General features: G+C 44.5%; 1 protein-coding gene across 1 annotated transcript in view; it reads left to right on the forward strand.

Annotated features, from left to right (window-relative positions):
• The window catches only part of DNAH8 (dynein axonemal heavy chain 8), a 418964-nt gene that overhangs the window by 172979 nt on the left and 225043 nt on the right, over positions 1 to 20942 (forward strand). Inside the window, exons 34-36 of the mRNA XM_073556422.1 lie at positions 14187 to 14324; positions 14409 to 14649; positions 20007 to 20206. Of these exons, the coding sequence (XP_073412523.1) occupies positions 14187 to 14324; positions 14409 to 14649; positions 20007 to 20206 (579 nt within the window). The remainder of the gene's footprint in view (positions 1 to 14186; positions 14325 to 14408; positions 14650 to 20006; positions 20207 to 20942) is intronic.

A 20942-nucleotide genomic window follows, 5' to 3' on the forward strand; every position in this document is an offset into this window, starting at 1 on the left:
CTTACTGGCGTGCGTTCCAGCGTGATACGCATTTCCGACCAGGTGCGGCTTCCGATGAAGTGCGTGCGTTCCAGCATGGAGCGCACTTCCGATTTAGAGGGGTACTTCTGATCGGGGCAGTGCAGCGTGCATTCTACCCAGGAAAGCGAGAAAAGGCCATGGTGGTAATATGAAGGCCAACTGAGGTCCAGAGCACCGTCGCTAATCTTGTACCCACGCAGAAAGCACAGAGTACCTCCCATCATAAGAGAGACAGATGGGAGCTGGAAGAATCCTTTCATGATCCAGGTTGGATTGTGACAGATTTAGCACATGTAACCTTTTTTTGTTTTCCTTTAAGCCTGTGGCTTAACCCCTTAAGCCCTAAGGGTGGTTTGCACGTTCATGACCGGGCCAATTTTTACAATTCTGACCACTGTCCCTTTATGAGGTAATAACTCTGAAACGCTTCCATGGATCCCGGTGATTCTGACATTGTTTTCTCGTGACATATTGTACTTCATGTTAGTGGTAAAATTTCATTCATATAACTTGCGTTTATTTGTGAAAAAAACGGAAATTTGGGGAAAATGTTGAAAATTTCGCAATTTTCCAAATTTTAATTTTTATGCCCTTAAATCACAGAGATACGGCACACAAAAAGCTTAATAAGTAACATTTCCCACATGTTTACTTTACATCAGCACAATTTTGGAACCAAAATTTTTTTTGTTAGGAAGTTATAAGGGTTAAAAATTGACCAGCGATTTCTCATTTTTGCAACACCATTTTATTTTTACGGACCACATCACATTTACAGCCACTTTGAGGGGTCTATATGATAGAAAATACCCAAAAGTGACACCATTCTAAAAAAGGTGTCACTTTAAGGTGTTCAAAACCACATTCAAGAAGTTTATTAACCCTTTAGGTGCGTCACAGGAATTTTTTGAATATTTAAAAAAAAAATGAACATTTAACTTTTTTCACAAAAAAAATACTTCAGGTTCAATTTTTTTTATTTTACCAAGGGTAACAGGAGAAATTGGACTGCAAAAGTTATTGTGCAATTTGTCCTGAGTACGTTGATACCAGATATGTGGGGGGGAACCACTGTTTCGGCGCATGGCAGACCTCAGAAGGGAAGGAGCACTGTTTGACTTTTTCAATGCAAAATTGTCTGGAATTCAGATCGGACGCCATGTCGCGTTTGGAGAGCCCCTGATGTACCTAAATAGTGGAAACCCCCCACAAGTGACCCCATTTTGGAAACTAGACCCCCCAAGGAACTTATCTAGATATGTGGTGAGAACTTTGAACCCACAAGGGCTTCACAGGAGTTTATAACGTACAGCGGTACAATTAAAAAATCATATTTTTTTCCACAAAAATGATCTTTTCACCCCCAATTTTTATTTTCCCAAGGGTAACAGGACCCTAAAAGTTATTGTGCAATTTGTCCTGAGTACACTGATACCCTGTTGTGAGTTCATTTTCCCCTTCGTCACTGAGGTCTGGTGAACTCCCTATTCTGGTGAAGGAAGGTAATGAGTCTGATTATCAGGCACCTGAACCTGATGAGGATGACTGGCTGAGTGGAGTCACGGACTGGATATAAGGCTGCCGACGCCCTTCTGCCCTGCGGGTGATTTCTCTGTGGACTTCTAGGACACCAGTCTGATTCCTGCTCCTCTAAGCTAAGTTTTTCTGCTTTGCCTGTTTGCATTAGTGTTTTGTTTTTGTTTTCCTTGCTTTTCTGATTCTGCCATTCCCTGCTGGGGTGAGCTGAATCTCCTTTTGCCTGTAGCTCTGTCTTCAGAATATACCTGAGTACTGATATAGTTTTTTTGAAGCCTAGCGTCTTCAGGGCCTTTTTCACTGTCAGTCTGTTGGCTCTTATTTTCATAGGGTTTTTCACGGATTGCAGACAGCAGCCTTCCTGTCCTTTTCTATCTAGCTAGATTGGGCCCCGTCTTTGCTCAGTCTATCTTTCTGCCTGTGTTAGTGTTTTCATCTTGCTTCACCGTCATTATATGTTGGGGGCTGCCTATTGCTTTGGGCTCTGCTCTGGGGCAGTTTAGTTTCCCCTTTCTTTCTTTAGGCCTAGCTATTTCTCCGGCTGTGATCGAGGGGTCTAGGGCATCGTAGGAACCCCCTCACGGCTACTGCTTGTTGTGTTGATAGGTTCAGGGGTCTGCAATCCGATAGCTGCCAACTTCTCTGGTTTTCTGGACTTAGCTAGCATTTCTGTTTTTGCCTCCTACGGTGTCTCAATCATAACAATACCCCATATGTGGGTGTAAATGACTATTTGGGCGCATGGCAGAGCTCGGAAGGGAAGCAGCGCCATTTGACGTTTTTGGCTGGAATTGAGATCGGACACCATGTCGCAATTGGAAAACCCCTGATTTACCAAAACAGTGGAAACCCCCCACAAATGACACCATTTTGGAAACTAGACCCCCCAAGGAGCTTATCTAGATGTGTGGTGAGCACTTTCAGGCTGTGTTCACACACAGCGTTTTTTTTAGCGGTTTTTACCGCGGTTTTCACTATAAAACCGCTAAAAATAAGCTGCACAGTCATTTCTATGCATTTTGCACTTTTTGTGCACATTGATGCGTTTTTTACCGCGAAAAAACCGCATCGCAGTAAAAAACGCAGCATGCTTATTAATTTTGCGGATTTTTCCGGGGTTTAGGCTTCTCCCATGCTTTTAGAAACCGCTGCGGAAAAAACGCATCAAAAACGCGCAAAAAACCGCCGCGGAAAAATAGGTGCGGTTTCTGGGAAGGGATTCAGGTTTTTGTGCAGAAATTTTCTGCAACGTGTGCACTTAGCCTAAACCCCCCAGTGATTCACAGAAGTTTATAATGCCCGGGCGTGAAAATGAAAAAATCGTATTTTTTCCACAAACATGATCTTTTAGTCACTAATTTTTTTTATTTTCCCAAGGGTACAAGGAGAAATTGGACCCCAAAAGTTTTGTCCTGAGTGCGCTGATACCTCATATGTGGGAGAAAACTACTATATGGGCACACGTCGGGGCTCGGAAGGGAAGTAGTGACGTTTTGGAATGCAGATTTTGATGGAATGGTCTACGGGTGTCATGTTGCTTTTGGAGAGCCCCTGATGTACCTAAACAGTGGAAACTCCCCACAAGTGACCCCATTTTGGAAACTAGACCCCCTAAGGAACTTATCTAGATGTGTGGTGAGCACGTTGAACCCCCCAGTGCTTCAAAGAAGTTTATAATGCCCAGGCATGAAAATAAAATCGTATTTTTTCCACAAACATGATCAATTAGTCTCCAATTTTTTTATTTTCCCAAGGGTAACAGGAGAAATTGGACCCCAAAAGTTGTCCAATTTGTCCTGAGTACGCTGATACCTCATATGTGGGAGAAAACTACTGTATGGGCACACGTCGGGGCTCGGAAGGGAAGTAGTGACGTTTTGGAATGCAGACTTTGATGGATTGGTCTGCGGGTGTCATGTGCGTTTGGAGAGCCCCTGATGTATCTAAACTATTGAAACTCCCCACAAGTGACCCCATTTTGGAAACTATACCCCCTAAGGAACTTATCTAGATGTGTGGTGAGCACTTTGAACCCCCAAGTGCTTCACAGAAGTTTATAACGCCTGGGCGTGAAAATAAAAAAATCATTTTTTTCCACAAAAATGATATTTTTGCCCCCAATTTTTTATTTTCCTAAGGGTAACAGGAGAAATTGGACCCCAAAAGTTGTTTTGCAATTTGTCCTGAGTAGGCTGATACCCTATATGTGGGGGTAAAACACTGTTTGGGCGCATGGCAGAGCTTGGAAGGGAAGGAGCACCATTTGATTTTTTTCAACGCAGAATTGGCTGGAATTGAGATCAGACACTATGTTGCATTTGGAGAGCCCCTGATGTGCCCAAACAGTGGAAACCCCCCAATTATTACTCCAACCCTAACCCCAACACACCCCTAACCCTAATCTCAGCCCTAACCCTAGCCCTAACCCTAATGGGAAAGTGGAAATAAATACATTTTTTTAATTTTATTATTTTTCCCTAACTAAGGGGGTGATAACGGGGGGTTTGATTTACTATTTATGGTGGTTTTTATGTTTGGTGGCTGTCGCACGCTAAAAGACGCTTTTTATTGTAAAAATAGTTTTTGCATCACCACATATTGAGAGCTTAAATTTTTCCGTATTTTGACCCACCGAGTCATGTGAGGTCTTATTCTTTGCAGGACGAGTTGACGTTTTTATTGGTACCATTTTCGGGCACGTGACATTTTTTGATCGCTCTTTATTCCGATTTTTGTGACGCAGAATGAACAAAAGCCAGCGTTTCATGAATTTCTTTTGGGGGGGTGCGTTTACACCGTTCCGCGTACGGTAAAATTGATAGAGCCCCCTCCCTGCCGATGCTTCCCTTTAACCCCCGGTACACCGCGATCGTGTTTGATCCCGGTGTAGAAGGGGTTAATGTGTCGGGGGCGGTCCGTGACACATTGTGCCGGGTGTCAGCTGTGATAATCAGCTGACACCCGGCCGCGATCAGCGGCGCTCACCACGTGTGCGCCTCTGATCGGTATGACGTACTATCCCGTCCCTGGGAATTAAGTCCCAGGGCACATGGACGGGATAGTACGTCTCATGGCAAAAAGGGGTTAAGGTTAGTTTTGCCCCCGGTGGCCGCAGGGGTTATTACACTGTAGTTGCTTTAGCTCTGGTTTTGCCCCCGGTGGCCGCTGGGGTTATTACACTGTAGTTGATTTAGTTCTGGTTTTGCCCCCGGTGGCCGCTGGGGTTATTACACGTAAATTACCAAGCAGGTGTGATTACCCTGGCTCCTACCTATAAAGGAGTGTCAGGTGTTCTCAATCACTGTTGGTGATATTGTTCATTCCCAACCAACCTTGGTGAAGAAAGGAGCTATTGTGAGGAGTTCCTTGCAGCTCAGCCAGAGCTTGGAATTAGCAGCTATTCAGGTGGAAGCTGGATCCGGGTGTTGTACTCTGTTGCTTGGAGCAATTGCAGTAGAGCAAAGCTAAGTTGTGTGTTTTCCCTGTTTTGTTGTATTTTCCTTTGTGTGTATTAGTACAGCGGTGGGACTAGTGTCTGCACCATCCAGTTCACTAGTAAGGGCTAGGTGTAGGGCGAGTTAGGGATTGAGGTATCCTGCTCGGCGACAGGTGAAGAGCCTGTATAGGGAACATTAGGAGTGTTCAGGGACACTGCCACAGGGGAGTGCAGGAGGTCTCCACGTCCCCGTTCCCTCTTGCAGGGATCCACCGTTGTAACTGTTTCCCCCCAGTGTTCCCCTTGTTTGTCCTGGTTTGAGTGCCGTCCTGCGGGTCGCGTCACAGAGGACTGGTCACTCCTTGACAATCCCATACTCGTATTATTCAGATGAGGACATTGAGGGGGAGGAAGAAAGTATTCCCCAGATGCCATTCGGAGGAGAGGAAAAAGTATTTTTTTCTCATCTGAAAATAAGGATGATCTGTACAGGGCTGTAAGAGTTACCATGAAGGTGGAGGAGACTCAAGTGCCACACGTTTCAGGATGAAATGTTTGGAGGGCTGAGGACTCAAAGAAATAGTGTTCCCCGTCAACAAACATATTAAGGCAATGATCCTGGAAGAATGGGAGGACACAGAGAATCTCCTTTTCATCCCCAGAGACTTTATTGCCTGTCTCCCCTTCGATCTGTAGGAAGACAAGGTTTGGAAAGAAATCCCAAAAGTGGACATCCCGATCGCCAAGGTCGCAAAAAAGACTTCAATACCAAGACTCTTCCTGCCTGCTGGATGCTGTGGAAAAGAAGGCAGAAGGACTATTGAAGAGGAGTTGGAGTTCAGCAGCCATCATTAAGGCTAATATAGCCGCCACCTTGGAAGCCAGGTCCACGTGTATCTGGATTGACGAGCTAACCTCCCAATGGAAATCTAACACCTCTAGAGAGGTTATGTTAGAGTCCCTCCCTATCTTAAAAATGGTGACACAGTTTATGGCAGATTCCTCTGCTGAATCCGTGAGGTTTGCTGCCAGAAGTAATGTGTTATCTAACTCGTCGCGTCTGGTCATCTGGCTTAAAACGTGGTCAAAGGACATCCATTCTAAAAATAAGCTTTGCAATATCCCATTATTGGGCACACATGTCTGGTCCAGTTCTAGATGACATTTTAGAGAGGGCCTTTGAAGACAACAAAGGGTTCCCGGAAGAAAAAAAACAAAAAAGTACCACTCCTTTCTTATGCCCCATCAGTCCCACAGGCAGTATAAGAGGAAGGGGAAGGCAGGAAGGTGAATTTACCCCAAGGGGGCAGAGGTAGATCCACCTAGTTTTCTTCAGCCCACACTGGAGATCTTGATGCCAGGAAGATAGAAGGGAGACTGCAGTTTTTTCTGGAAAAGTGGCGGACCATTACAGACAATTAGTTAATCCTGCAGACCATAGAGGTAGGGTACAGGATAGTCTTCTCCTATCTCCCTCATCAACGGTTTTGCACCACCAGACCCCAGTCGCTCTCCACATCAAAATGACTCTGGGGGGGATGTCTGGAACTGCTTAACCACTACCCATTTCAGAGATTTGTCAGGGTCACTATTCCTCCCTTTTCTCCATAAAAAAGCCTTTGGACAAATATCGTACCATTATAAATCTAAAACCCCTAAATCAATAGATCAGGTACAAAAAATTCAAAATGCAGACAATAAGATCAAGCATTGAGTCGATAGAGAAGGACTCCACCATGTGCACATTAGATCTAAGAGATGCATATTACCACGTGCCAATCCACCCACACCACCGCCAGTTTCTGGGGTTTCCTCTGGAACATCAGGGAGCAATCCACCTTTTCCAGTTCACATGTCTACTTTTTGGCCTTAACTCAGTTCCTCGTATGTTTACGAAGGTAATGATGGAGGTGGCGGCTTTTCTAAAGAAGGGATTTATTGTGGTCACATACCTGGGTGACATCCTTCTAGTAGCGGACTCTACCATCCAACTAAGGTAGCAGCTTGCCCAGACTATCGACATACTATTGGGCCTGGGATGGCGTGTCAACTAGCAAAAATCCAACTTGCGCCCAGGTGCTCAAAAAGTGTTCTTAGGAGTCCTCCTCGATTCCCAACGCAGGATGTCTTCCCTGTCCCACATAAAGCAGGAAGAAATCAGAGACAAGATTTGTTAATTGCAGAGAAAGAGGAAAGTCTCCATCAGGTATGCCATGAGGGTCCTAGGCCTGATGACATCCTGCATCCCAAGTGTATGGTGGAGTTGGGCCCACTCAAGACAGCGACAAGGGACGATGCTGTCAGTCTGGAACAGACATCCATCCGGCCTATACAAGAAAATCAGAATTTCGGCAAGCCTAAAAAATTCCCTATCTTGTTGAACATCCGGGAAAAATCTTGGAGAAGGAATACCGTGGATCCTTTCTCCCTTCATCCGTATCACCACCGACTTAAGCCTGAAAGGATGAGGAGCAGAAATGAAGGGACAGTACTTGCAGGGTACATGGTCCCCGGAAGACCAAAAATGATCATCCAATTACAGAGAGTTAAAGATAAGGTCAGAGATCATGTGAAATTTTTTCCTTTCTGTGTCTCCAGGGAGGTCCGAGAGGCCAACTCCTACAGTTCTTAACAGAACAAATATTTCGGTGGGCAGAAAGGAACATTCTCTCCGTCATGACAGTTCACTTGAAGGTCTCCGAAAACAGAGTAGGAGACTTTCTCAGCAGGGACACACTGTGGTCCTCCGAGTGGGAGCTGAATCGAGAAATGTTCCACCAGCTAACACAGAGGTGGGGTGTTCCGCATATAGATCTGTTTGCAACCCGGAAGATTGCAAAGGTGGCTAGGTTCTTCTCCATAGATCCAAGAGACAATCCAGAAGGGGTGGATGCCCTATCGTAAAGTTGGGAAGAGGATCTTCTGTATGCATTTCTCCCTTTTCCCCTTATATCATGGGTCATGAGGAACATCAAGCTACAGTAATACTTGTGGCCCCCTTCTGGCCAAGAGACATTGGTTCCTAGGGCTACACTACATGGCCCTGGAGAATCCTGTTCCCTTTTTCAGTCAGATGCGACCTGCTGTCCCAGTGTCCCCTTTTGCATTAAGATTCGTCCTTTCTACACCTGACAGTTTGGATCCTGAGAGGCAGATCCTAAGGTTCAAAGGATTATGGAATAAGGTAATAACCATTTATCAAATCAAGTAGAAAACCGCTGACTTCAACAATCTATTCCAAGATATGGAAACAATTCTGCTGTTATGTAGGGGAATCCACTTCAGAGTCATCCGGTCCATACATTCCCAAAATCCTGGAATTCCTCCAGACAGGATTCGAGAAGGGACTAAAGCCTAGCATGCTAAAAGTACAGCTTTCTGCTTTTAGTGCCTTTGTGGACTTCCCTCTAGCAGACCACCCTTGGGTTGCAAGGTTTACTCGAGCTGTTACTAGATTAAGACCCACAATCAGAAATGGTGTTCCACCATAGGACCTAAACCAGACTTAAACCTAGTGCTAGGGACTCTGTGCAAACCTCCCTTTGAACCTCAGGAAGAATCTAATATTAACTTTATTTCCATGAATACTGCATTTCTCGTGGCAGTCACCTCCGCAAAATGGTTAGGGGAAATCCGGGCACTGTGAGTAAGGGATCCCTATTTTGGTTGATGGCTCCTGGAGCGACCCTGATGGTTCAAGTAGGCCACCACAGTCAAGTTATTTGTCTGCACTTGAATTGGATGGTGCCTGAAAAGGGGAGTGCAATTGGGCCAAAGCCAGGAAAATAAGAGTCAGTGATAAGCGATCATAAAGGAGCGCTTAGGAAGCAACCCAGGGGCAGACAAGGATGTCAGGTCTCCGCCGCAGCTCCAGCCGAAAACCTCCAATGGAGGATAGGAGCAATGAGAAAATGGAAAGCGGTCTTAGGAGCACAGGAAAGAGATTCAGACAAGAGATGGGTTTAAACCACATCACGTTTCGACGGAGGATCCGTCTTCATCAGGTGGAAGTTTATTAATGACATAGGGGGAAGTTTATTAGGTGGAAGTTTAAAGTTGGAATTTTAAATACCTCATCCCCTATGTCATTAATAAACTTTCACCTGATGAAGACGGATCCCCCGTCGAAATGCGTTGTGGTTTAAACCCATCTCTTCTCTGAGTCTCTTTCCTGCGCTCCTAAGACCGTTTTCCATTTTCTCAAAGCCAGGAAAATGGCTCTCAAGTTCCAGAAGGTTGATCCGGAGGCAGGATTCTTTCAGAGACGAGCAAAACTGAGAAGGGTACTGCCTCAAAGACTGAGATAATCCTGCCCATGTGAAATAAGTGCTCCAGGTCAATGAAAGGAGAGCTTTTCCAATGGAAGGAAAACCAGACTCATTCGGGGTGCTAAAGGTCATGCTCAGAAACTCCATGCTCTGCATAGCATCAAACATGGCATCTGTCAGTTGATAATACAACCAAAAAGAGCTTCAAGAAATCTAAGGTGATTGGGAAACCAGAAAAATTCTTATCTCTGGATGATGCCTTTATCAAAGATCATTCAGATATGGATTGATTGCCACTCCTTTGCATGGAGTAACATCATCTGTTGAAGACACTGGAAGCTGTCGATAGTGTGAAGGGGAGTGTAGTGAACGGGGAATGAAGAGATCGCTGGTGAGACTGTGTGATGGGTATATGGAGATACAAGTCGCAAATGTCTGCAGCAAAGAGGGATCCTTCTAGCTCCTCTGACGTCATGTCACGGGTGTGACAGACAGTGATCCTGGATCCAGCTGTAGAAGTTCTTTGCGTTTAGCTCAAGCACCTTCTTGATTTTTGCATCTGTTATGGAGGGATATTCTTCTCCCTCTAGGACCCAATAGTTACCTCCACCTTTTGCTGATAATCACACATGTGCTGAAGGTTTAAATACATTCAATTGCTGCAGCATGGTGCGAGTGGTAGTTCATACTTGTCTCAGTCTTGTTGGAAGTTCTAGCAGTTGGTTAGTGTCTTTCCCTGATGACCCTTGGAGGATTGCTGGCATGATATCTTGGCTGTCTTCTCAAGCTATGTGTTTTCCCCCCATCTGTCTTCCCTCTCTGTCTTTAGTTTTAGTGGGAACTGACTAGTGCCTACCCTGTCCCCTCCCTATGTAGGGCTTATCGCTAGGGTCAGGCAGGGATTAAGTTCCTGCTCAGCGATAAGTGCAGAACCTATATTGGGACGTTTAGGGCAGACAGGTGATTTTAGATCTGCCTAGGGGTCTCCATTCCCCTCTTCCCTAGTGTTTGGGCTCCCCCTTTCCTCTTCCTGTTATTGTGCACTTATCCTTCACCCAGCGTGACAGGTCACCATGGATGCAGGGATTCCATGCAGAATCTTTGGACTCGTACAAATTGGTAGTCTCCAAGTCAGAAAGGGTCTGATCTTACCTTTCTAGGAACTGATAGGTTAAAGTGGTTTCCCTGGAAATGTTCAGAGCAGAGTCTGGAATGGGGTAAATGACACCTTAGATGAAAGTTGTGGATGGCAGAGCCTGCAAGATTGAGCCTTCGGATGGGACAAAGGAAAAAACGTGCATGGGGCAGATAAGCAGATTTGATAACACAGAGATACCATCTCAATAATGTGAGAGATTAAAATCTCTCTGAAGTAGAGAAATGTCCCCTCCACTGCAAAGGTGAAGCAAGAGGGGGGAAGACCTTAATGCAGTGGAGAGTGGCGATTCTGCAGCAGATTTATTTATTAGATGGTTTAGGCCTAAACGAGGGCTGCTTGGAGATTGAGGGTCGAGAAGACCTGTCGCCTCGTAGTGAATATCCGTACGAATTTAAAGATGGCTGGAATTTTGTGCTCCTACTCTTGCCCCCAGCAGCACCCTTGCTGATGTCATGTAGATGTTTTCTAAAGAGTCTTTCCTGCAAAGTGTAAAGGTCCTTTACAATGCTGGGTTAGCAGACCAGGATCTAAGTAGAGCCTTCAACAGTCAGAGAAGTGGCTACAGCGCAGGTCGCAAGCTGCACTAACCAAGAGAAACCTTTCAAAGGAACTGTGAAGCATGTAGCAAATGAGATGAGGGCTGAGAATATCCTCCTGCCATTCAGTTGGAGAGAGGAGGACCTTTGGGACAGCCAAAGATCCCCTTGGAATTGTACCAAAGAAGGTAAAATTGTTGCAGTGGTGCTATATAATGAGAGAAGGTTGGTCATGGAGAATAAACAGGAAGGAGATTCCTGTTGGACAAATACTAACCAGATATCATGGAGGAGGGGAGGGGGGCATAGGCAAATTATACTAACCATTCAACATCAAAGGTCTCCGTCAAGAATCACCCCTTTGTTGACCTTGTATGGATCTTAAGGATACAGGCACTCCACTCTGGTAGTAGTTATGGGCGATGAATGGCATCTTCAGGTAGGTACTACTATTGCTTTGCAGTACATTTTGTGCCCTCCCTGGGAATGTGACCTAAAGTGGACAACATCTGCATCACTTAGGAGAAAGAGGATTAAAAAGGTTAAAAACCAGCAGACAGCCTGATACAGCTAGAGTTTATTTCCTATGGACACCACGCTCAGGGGTCACTCTCACTGTTGTATCTTCTGTCACAGTAGAGAATCGGGCCATATTGACATTGTCAGAGATTGATCCGAGTGTCATTTTAGTGTGATACAATTTTCTTGTAATTTCTCAATCTTCTCCATTGTTTCTGTTAGCGTACATCGGACTACACTGGGATGACAGCCGAGTGCAGTCCGATGTTTCACATGCACCCATAGACTTCTACAGTGAGTGGCATGTAAAAATTTGGTCATCCCCTGGTCAAAATGACTGTAAGTATGAACAGTTAAGCAAGTTGAAGATAATTTAATCTCTAATAGGGCTAAAGTTAGAGATGACACATTTCCTTAATATTTTAGGGAAAAAAAAATATTGTCATATTTTTAATTTTAAAATTACAAAAAGTGAAATGGGCCTATGCAAAAGGTTGGGCACCCTTGTTAGGTTTGTGTGCTCAGATAACTTTGACCAAGGTCAGAATTCTTAATTAGCCTGTTAGGGTTATGGCTTGTTCACTATCATTGTTAGGAAAGGCCAGGTGATGCAGATTTCCCAGCTTTATAAAAACCCGGCCTCCTCTAACCTTGTGCTAAAAAACAGCAGCCATGGGATCTTCTAAGCAGCTGCCTAGCACTCTGAGAAAGAAAATGGTAGAGGCCCACAAAGCAGGAGGAGGCTATAAGAAGATAGCAAAGCGTTTTCAAATAGCTTTTTCCTCAGTTTGCAATATAACTAAGAAATGGCAATTATCAGGAACAGGGGAGGGCAAGATAAGGTCTGGAAGACAAAGCAAAATTTCAGTGAGAGCTGCTCGTAGGATTGCTAGAGAGGCAAATCGGAATCCACTCTTGACTGCAAAAGACCTTCAGAAAGATTTAGCAGACTCTGGTTTTGTGGTACATTGTTCTACTGTTCACATACACCTGCACAAGTATGGCCTTCATGGAAGAATCATCAGAAGAAAACCTCTCCTGCATCTTCACCATAAATTTCAGGGCCAGAACTATGCAAAAGAACATCTAAACAAGCCTGATGCATTTTGGAAACAAGTTCTGTGGATCGGTGAGGGTAAAATAGAAGTTTGGCCACAATGATCAAAGGTATGTGTGGAGAAAAAGGGCACAGAATTTCACGAAAAGAACATCTTGCCAAGCATTAAGCATGGGGATGGGGATGGATAAATCATGTTTTGGGGTTGCCAATGGCACGGAGAACATTTTCACGGGTAGAGGGAAGAATGAATTCAATGAAATTTTAGCAAATTCTTGATGCAAACATAACACCATCTGTAAAAAAGCTGAAGGTGAAAAGAGGAAGAGGATGGCTGCTACAAATGGATAATAATCCTAAACACACGTCACAATCCACAATAGACGACTTCAAAAGGCGCAAGCTGAAGGATTAGCAATGGCCCTCATAGTCCCCTGATCTGAACATCATTGGAAACCTGTGGCGAGACCTCAAAATAGCAGAGGAAGCAAGGCAACCCAGGAATCTCACAGAACTGGAGGAATTCTCCATGGAAGAATGGAGGAAAATCCCCCAAACAAGAATAGGAAGACTCTTGTCTGGCTACAAAAAGTGTTTACAAGCTGTGATACTTGCAGAAGGGTGCACTACCAGTTACTAACCATGCAGGGTGCTCAAAGTTTTGCATTGACTCGTTTCGCTTTTTGGCATTTTTAAAATTTAAAAAATGACATTACATATACTGTATTATAAAAGGAAAAAAATAGGCAGCACTCAAATTAAATGTGAAAACAGTGGATACTTTACTGATCCTCAGGTGGCAACGTTTCAACGGTAACCCGTCTTTGTCAAGCTTGACATTTAATTTGAGTGCTGCCTATTTATTTCCTTTTGTTAATTTGGCTGTTTGGACACTGCTGAATAGGTTTTGCACCTACTATATTATTTTGGTAGTGCTGTCCTTTTTTCTTGATTTATATATATATTTATATTTCTCCTAAAATAAAAAAGAAATGTGATATCTGTAACTTTAGCCCTATTAGAGATCATTTCATGTTCAACTTGCTTAACTGTTCACAATAACAGTAATTTTGACCAGGAGTGCCCAAATTTTTACATGCGACTCTATATGTGCGCATGATCCGATTATCGTAGTTTGCTTCTGAATCAATATGATAAAATAATTGCAGATCTGCAGCGCCCCATAGAATAACACTGGGCCATGTGCTCTCTGATAAAACATCATATAGCACTCTGCCTTGTTATAATCCATTGGTGTCCTACATAGCCCACCAGGTTACCTAGTGTCATACCTTCTCGTGGCAGGGTGTATACACAGTCCAGAGTTGAAGGATGTTATGAATTTAATTTTTCGGTCTTTTTGAGCGCACAACAAAAACTATATAAAAAAAAAAAAAAGGCCCAAAAAATGGTAGAAGTGTTTTGTTTTTTTTTTCACTAATTCACTGCACATGGAATTATCTTATTTTTCTGTACATTGTATAAAGTGAACAGTGTCATTCAAAAGTACAACTCGTGTCGCATAAAACAAGTTCTCATGTGGTGATGTCTATGGAAAACTTATAGCTCTTGAATGAGAGGAGGAAATGAGGAAAAATAGAAAATCGCCTGGGAGGGAAGTGGATAAACATGAATCTTTTATTTCCTTCCACAGGACGGAGCTCGGACGATTACAGAAGCTGTATGGATTATATGAAGTGGTGATGAAGAGCGTTAGTGGGTACAATAAGACTGTCTGGTCAGCTGTAAACCTGCAGAGCATTACCAGAGAGCTGAACGATTACAGGAAAAAGTAGAAGCCATAAATAATTGTATAAAGAAGTAGATCCAATACACGAACCATCGATGTCTGAATGTTTTCTCACTTTCTTTAAAGATGTAATGAACTTAAAAAGGACCTAGAACCCTGGCAACTTTTCCTGGATCTTATGAAAATAATAAATGACTTCAGCGAATCCTGTCCGTTATTGGAAATGATGGCAAATGAAGCCATGATGAATTGGCACTGGGACCGTATCGCAGATCTTTTAGGACGCAGGCTCGATGTTCAGTCCGATTCGTTTTGTCTAGGTAACATTATGGAAGCCTCAATTCTTCAGTATAAAGAAAAAATTACAGTGAGTTTCCTTTATTACTTGGTTTGAAAAAAATCCTGAATCTATTTTATTGCCATGCTTTTTACTGTGATAAAACTGAATGTTCTTATATTCTGTGCATGCATTTTCCTGTAGACTAATGTCCATGTGGATTGCTACCACAAATAAACAATCATCCTTATGAATCACAAGGCCGTGCCAAGTTTATGATTACCGGAAGTGCCATATTAATAAATCTGCGCAATCAGACAAGTGGCATGTGTAGTAAGATTTGTGGCAAAGGAACGCCGCTGCTCATCATGAATTTGAGGAGTGTCGGTTGCTACGCCCCAGTCCCGCCCCAGTCCTTCCCACTTTGTCAGAGCTGGGTCACAATGGAGTGAGAATGCCAAAAGTCACAAAATTTTAGCACAGCCTTGGGCTTCGACAAAAGTTTTGTCAGGATCCTGTCAGCGTCGGCAACTGCCTCGGCTGAGCAGGGTGACTTACCCACAGTGCGGGAGAGCACGGGGCCCAATACGGTAGTGAAGGTTTAAGCAGACAGGACCTGAGGCACGGAAAATAGTAAGGAGTACCAGGACCTACGATCATGTGACTGCAGGGGGCGGGGCTTAGCGTCCTACTACTGCAGATGATGTAATGTACCTACTGCAGGAATACTGTAGTAGAGGAGCGGAAAACGCATGTCAGACAAGCAGAGGTCATACACGAGAGGGCGGTGCGGTACAAAAGGGATGAGCAGAGAATAGTCAAGTCACAAGCAGAGAGTCATACACGAGAGGGCGGTGCGGTACAAGAGGGACAGGCAGAACTCGTTACAGGGACAGAACCGGATCAAAACCAAACAAGCAACAAGTTATCAGGCACAAGGCACACGTACACAAGAGGTCAACTAACTCAGCCGAGGGCAGGAGTATAACTGACACCGGACCTAGGTCCAGTGAGCATTAAATAGCCACCTTCTGCCAGAGAGAGGCAGAAACAATTAACCCCCTGTCTGACCAGGACGGGCCAAAGCGAAACCCCGTCCTGGATCATGACAGTACCCACCTCTCAATGAGGGGCCACTGGACCCCCAGGTCTCTCAGGATACTTGGCGTGAAAGGCCCTGACCAACCGATCCGCATGAACCGATCGAGCAGGAACTCACGACCGTTCTTCAGGACCGTAGCCTTTCCAATGTACCAGATATTGAAGGGCACGACGGACCAACCTAGAGTCGACAATTCGTTCCACCTCATACTCAGACTGCCCGTCTACCAAAATCGGTGGAGGGGAAGCTGATGATCCCTCCCCACCGGACCTCACAGGTTTCAAAAGGGCCCTATGGAAAACATTGGGGATCCGTAGAGATGGCGGGAGACGCAACCAAAAAGCCACCGGGTTAACTGCTTCGGTAATTTCATAGGGACCTATAAACTTAGGTCCAAGCTTCGCAGAGGGGACCTTGAGCCTTATATTCTTGGTAGATAACCATACCTTATCCCCAATCTGAAACACCGGTCCCGCGGATCATTTTTTGTCTGCAAAAAAGTTACATTTATCCTGGGCCTTCGTAATGTTACTCGGGACCTCCCGCCATACCTCCCCCAACCGCTGGATAGTCTCATCCGCCCCAGGACACCCAGAGTTCAAACGGGAAAATTCTCCAAAATGAGGATGAAACCCATAGTTCCAGAAAAAGGGAGATGTACCCGTAGACTGGTTAATGTGGTTGTTAAACGCAAACTCGGCCAACGGTAACACAGAACACCATTCATCCTGTCGGGCTGAGGTCAAGCAACGCAGAATTTACTCCAGAGACTGATTGGTCCGCTCCCCTCTGAGAGAGGCAGAAACAATTAACCCCCTGTCTGACCAGGACGGGCCAAAGCGAAACCCCGTCCTGGATCATGACAAGTTTGCACCTTTTCAAAGCTTTTTATGCCAGAATACTTAATCAGACCCTGACTCTTTGTGCTGAGTTTTTCTAAGCAGAATCTAGTAAACGCCACACTGAGACTTCTAGACGTTTTTGAATCAGAACCTGAAAGGAAACTCAAAATCCTCTTCCAAATCGAAGCGGCTATGTAGACAATGTCTTTTTTTCAAGTGAAAATGCTCAAAAAGAATGAATATTTGCTTAACTGTGATATAGCCTCTCGTTCACATGTTCAGGCTTTTGAACGTCTTTTAACCAGGTTTCTAAAAACGCCAAGAGGTTTAAAGACGTGACCTGTACATTTTTCTGGCGTTTTCCGGTCAGAAGGTATTCTGTATTTCAAAATACAAGTCAATGGGAAAGCTCAAAAAACGTCCGGAAGAGCCGATGCAAAAAATTACAGCAACAGCTGCCTTAGGAGAAGGTCCGCCACTGTTTTCCTGAAGTGCCTTCACCTAGAAAAGCTCGGAGACTCTGTCGCCTGAATAGGCTTCATGTGCCCATACCCTATAAGAGGATTTGAAGAGTTTTTTCATGAAACATTCAGTGTTTTGATTGGACATTGCCTAGCTTCAACCTGTCATGATCCCAGTGCAGGTTTTGACCTGCACATCAGGGGTTAATGTCTGGAGCCCAGTGCAGGCTTTGGCCTGCACGCCTGGGGTTAATTATTGTGACCTCTCTTTGGTTCAGGGAGAGCTTCTTATACCTCTGAGAAACTCCAATCCCCGCCAGTTAGGCTGATTTCAGACTAGCGCATTTTACATGCAGCGCACGGTGCCGCTAAGCCCCGCCCCGTCCGGTCATTTCCTCCTACTATCGCACACGGCTGCATGCGATCTGCACACCCTATCTTTAGCATAATGTGCGCAGACCGTGCACTGGCCGTGCGCTAGTAGGATTTTTGCGTGCGCTGCGCACTTTTGAAGGTGCGCCGGTGTGCGCCGAACGCACCATGTTGCATTTTGGTGCGCTCAGCGCACATTTAAAAGTGCGCAGCGCACGCAAAAATCCTACTAGCGCACGGCCAGCGCACGGTCTGCGCACCCTATGCTAAAGATAGGGTGCGCAGATCGCATTCAGCTGTGTCATGAACTCATTTTCTGCTCCACCAGTTGAGTTCCCCTTCCGTTCTCCCTCTGGTGGTGACAGGAGGTAGTGCGGTTGGTTTAAGTGGTAGTGATCTGCCAACTGATGAGGAAGATAACGATTGGATCTCTGGAGTATCAGACTGGATATAAGACAGCCAACGCCCTATCCAGGTGCTTGTGATTCAGTCTGCTTCTCAGGTCCTGGACTTCAGCTCTCTTCCAGTCTTCTCAAGTTAAGTTTGTTTTTTGCTAATGTTCACACTTGCGCTTGTTGGTCAATTCAGTTTTTTGTGTAATCAGCCTGCCCCTGCTGGGGCTATGCTGAAATTCCACTCCTATTAATCAGTATTTGCCAATCTGCTTTTTGTCCCTTATTAGATTGGCCTCTTTTTGCTCTGTCTCAGAATATTTCAGAGTGCTGATATAGGTTTAGAAGTCTAGTGACTTCAGGGTTAATTTTGCTATCAGAAGTGTTGGACATTATTTTTGTAGGTTGTTTTGGCAGATTGCAGACAGTGTCTTTCCTTTTCTGTCCTTTTTAGTTAGCTGGGCCCCATCGTTTGCTCAGCCTATTTTTCTGTCTTTCCTTTGGGGTTTGCTCTGGGGCAGTTAGTTTCCTTTTTTCATGCTTTAGGCTTATGTAGTTCTCCGGTTGTGACGAGGCATCTAGGACCAACGTAGGAATGCTCCACGACTGCTGCTAGTTGTGCGAGTAAATCAGGGATCTGCAATCTGCATAGTTACCAACTTCTCTGGTCTTCTGAGACTTACCGTATTTTTCCGACCATAAGACGCATTTTTTCCCCAAAAAATTTTGGGGGAAAGTGGGGGGTGCGTCTTATGGTCGCAATACACGGTACTAACCTGGTGGCTGGTGGCAGCGGGCGGGGCTCTGCGGTGCGGTGGTGGCAGTGGGCGGCACTCTGCGGTGTGGTGGTGGCAGCGGGCTGTGCTCCGGTGCAGGGGCGGCGGCTCCGCCGGCATTTCTTCGCATCCCGGAGGCCCCCGCAGTTCCCTTGCTGGCCGCCGCCATGTTGCGGTGGCCTCCGGGAGCATGGACGCCAGGAAGATGGCCGCCGATCCGGGGACGGCGCATGCGCAGCTTCAGATCTCGTCCCGAGATCTCGGGGGATGATCTCGTTGCCGAGATTTGAATCTGTGGAATAATTTGGACATCACTGGCTCAACCGTGAAGGTGGATCTGATTGGGCCATGTGGAAGGTCCTGGAAGGCTTAGGTGCTGGAACGTGTGCTGCCTCCCTGAAGAGCACATGCTGAGGCCGCGGACCTGGTGAGGCCTGTGTATATTGGCCTGTGTGTGTGGGACAGTCCTCAGAAGGGAACGGACGTCCTGCATGAGGAGTAACTAAGAGGTAACATCGGACAGGGTGAACTAACTGTGTTTAGGCGAGAGCCCGCGTGCTGGACATGGCACAGCCTATGTGACCACTGGTCTAACAGAGCGGAGCCCTGTCATGAACATTCTGTTGGATATAAGACTGTTACTTTTTCCTTTGTGCTTCCATGGTTTATGCTGTGTAACAATAAACCGTATGGACGTTTTATGTGAAAAACCCTGTGCCGGACCCTGTTAATCTGCCAAGTGTGTGTCCCCAACATGAATAATAAGCGCTACCTTACAACCCCTACAGTCACTTAAAAACGGAACAGGTCCCAATAAAAATAACTTTTGTAAATTTCCTTAAAAAATTAAAAATTGCTGCAACATTTTTAAATCTTCTAAAAAGCTAACAAAATAAAATATTTTACAAATGGTGCTGATGAAAAGAAGAAATGAGGAAAATGTTATTTATTAATGTTTTGTGTGGTATGACTGTCTGGATTAAAGGGATAATCATTCAAAGTTTGAAAATTGATCTCTTTTTTTACATTTTTTTACGAATTTGATATGTTTTGCTTAAATTTATAAAAATATCAACTTAAATTCATCTAATGTGTTACGAAAAAACAATCTGAAAATTAATGGGATATGTAGAAGCATTTCAGAGTTATTACTACATAAAGTGACACTGGTCAGATTTAAAAAAAAAAATAGCCCGGTCACTAATGGGGTTAATACTTTTTTTGTACTTGTTAATATGTTTTTGACTACATCTTTTATAATACAGTATGCTTTATTCCGCTAAGTGTACTGCAATGGTAGTGTATAGGGGCCATTGTTAGCCCCCTGGGTGACATAGCAACAATCGTCAAAAGAGGGAAGAGTGGGCACAGGGACTAATATCAGTAATGACAAGCTCTGTACAGCGCTGCAGAATATGTTGGTGCTAAACATAAAGTTCTGGTTATAGTTCATTCTTTTAGTCACTTTCCATGGGCTGTGATTCTTATATCTCACACTGCAGGATATCTGTATATCAGCTGTGAAGGAGAAGGACATTAAAAGCAAACTGGCGCATATAACAGACGTCTGGAACAAGCAGATTTTACATTTTTCAACCTTTAAATGCAGAGGAGAGCTGCTAATAAATGGAGCAGAAGCTGCAGAGACCATGCGAACAATAGAGGACAGTCTGATGGTTCTTGGATCATCGCTTAATAGCAGGTAATGGGAAATGTATATCGGAGTTAGGGCTCATACATCTTTTGCGAAAAAAACGGATGAGTACAATCTGAGAAAAAAATCGGATTGCATTCTGACCAATGTTATTCAGTGAGTGACATCTCATCTGCAATTTTTTTTCTAAGCTGAAATCGGACTGAGAAAAAAAAATTGCTGCATGCTGCGATTTGCTGCGTATCTCAAATGAGACTCGCCAATGCAAGTCAACGGATGTGAGAATAAAGCGCACAGCACTCGCACCATGTGAATGCTGTCCGATTTTTACACACCGGTGTCCTTTGAAAAGCCAACAATTCATATGCGGCTACAGTAAAATAACACTGACATGTTAGAATAGAATAGCTAGAATAGATACATATACATAGAATAAATACAGTTGTGGCCAAAAGTATTGACACCCCTGCAATTCTGTCAGATAATACTCAGTTTCTTCCTGAAAATGTTTGCAAACACAAATTCTTTGGTATTATTATCTTCATTTAATTTGTCTTAAATGAAAAAACACAAAGAATTGTCCTAAAGCCAAATTGGATATAATTCCACACCAAACATGAAAAAGAGGGTGGACAAAAGTATTGGCACTGTTCGAAAAATCATGTGATGCTTCTCTAATTTATGTAATTAACAGCACCTGTAACTTACCTGTGGCACCTAACAGGTGTTGGCAATAACTAAATCACACTTGCTGTCACGCGGCGGCTGCCGCGGACCTCCTCTC

Source organism: Dendrobates tinctorius, unplaced genomic scaffold, assembly GCF_039654945.1.
Source record: "Dendrobates tinctorius isolate UK_male_01 unplaced genomic scaffold, ASM3965494v1 ptg000232l, whole genome shotgun sequence".
NCBI classification, from domain to species: Eukaryota; Metazoa; Chordata; class Amphibia; order Anura; family Dendrobatidae; genus Dendrobates; species Dendrobates tinctorius.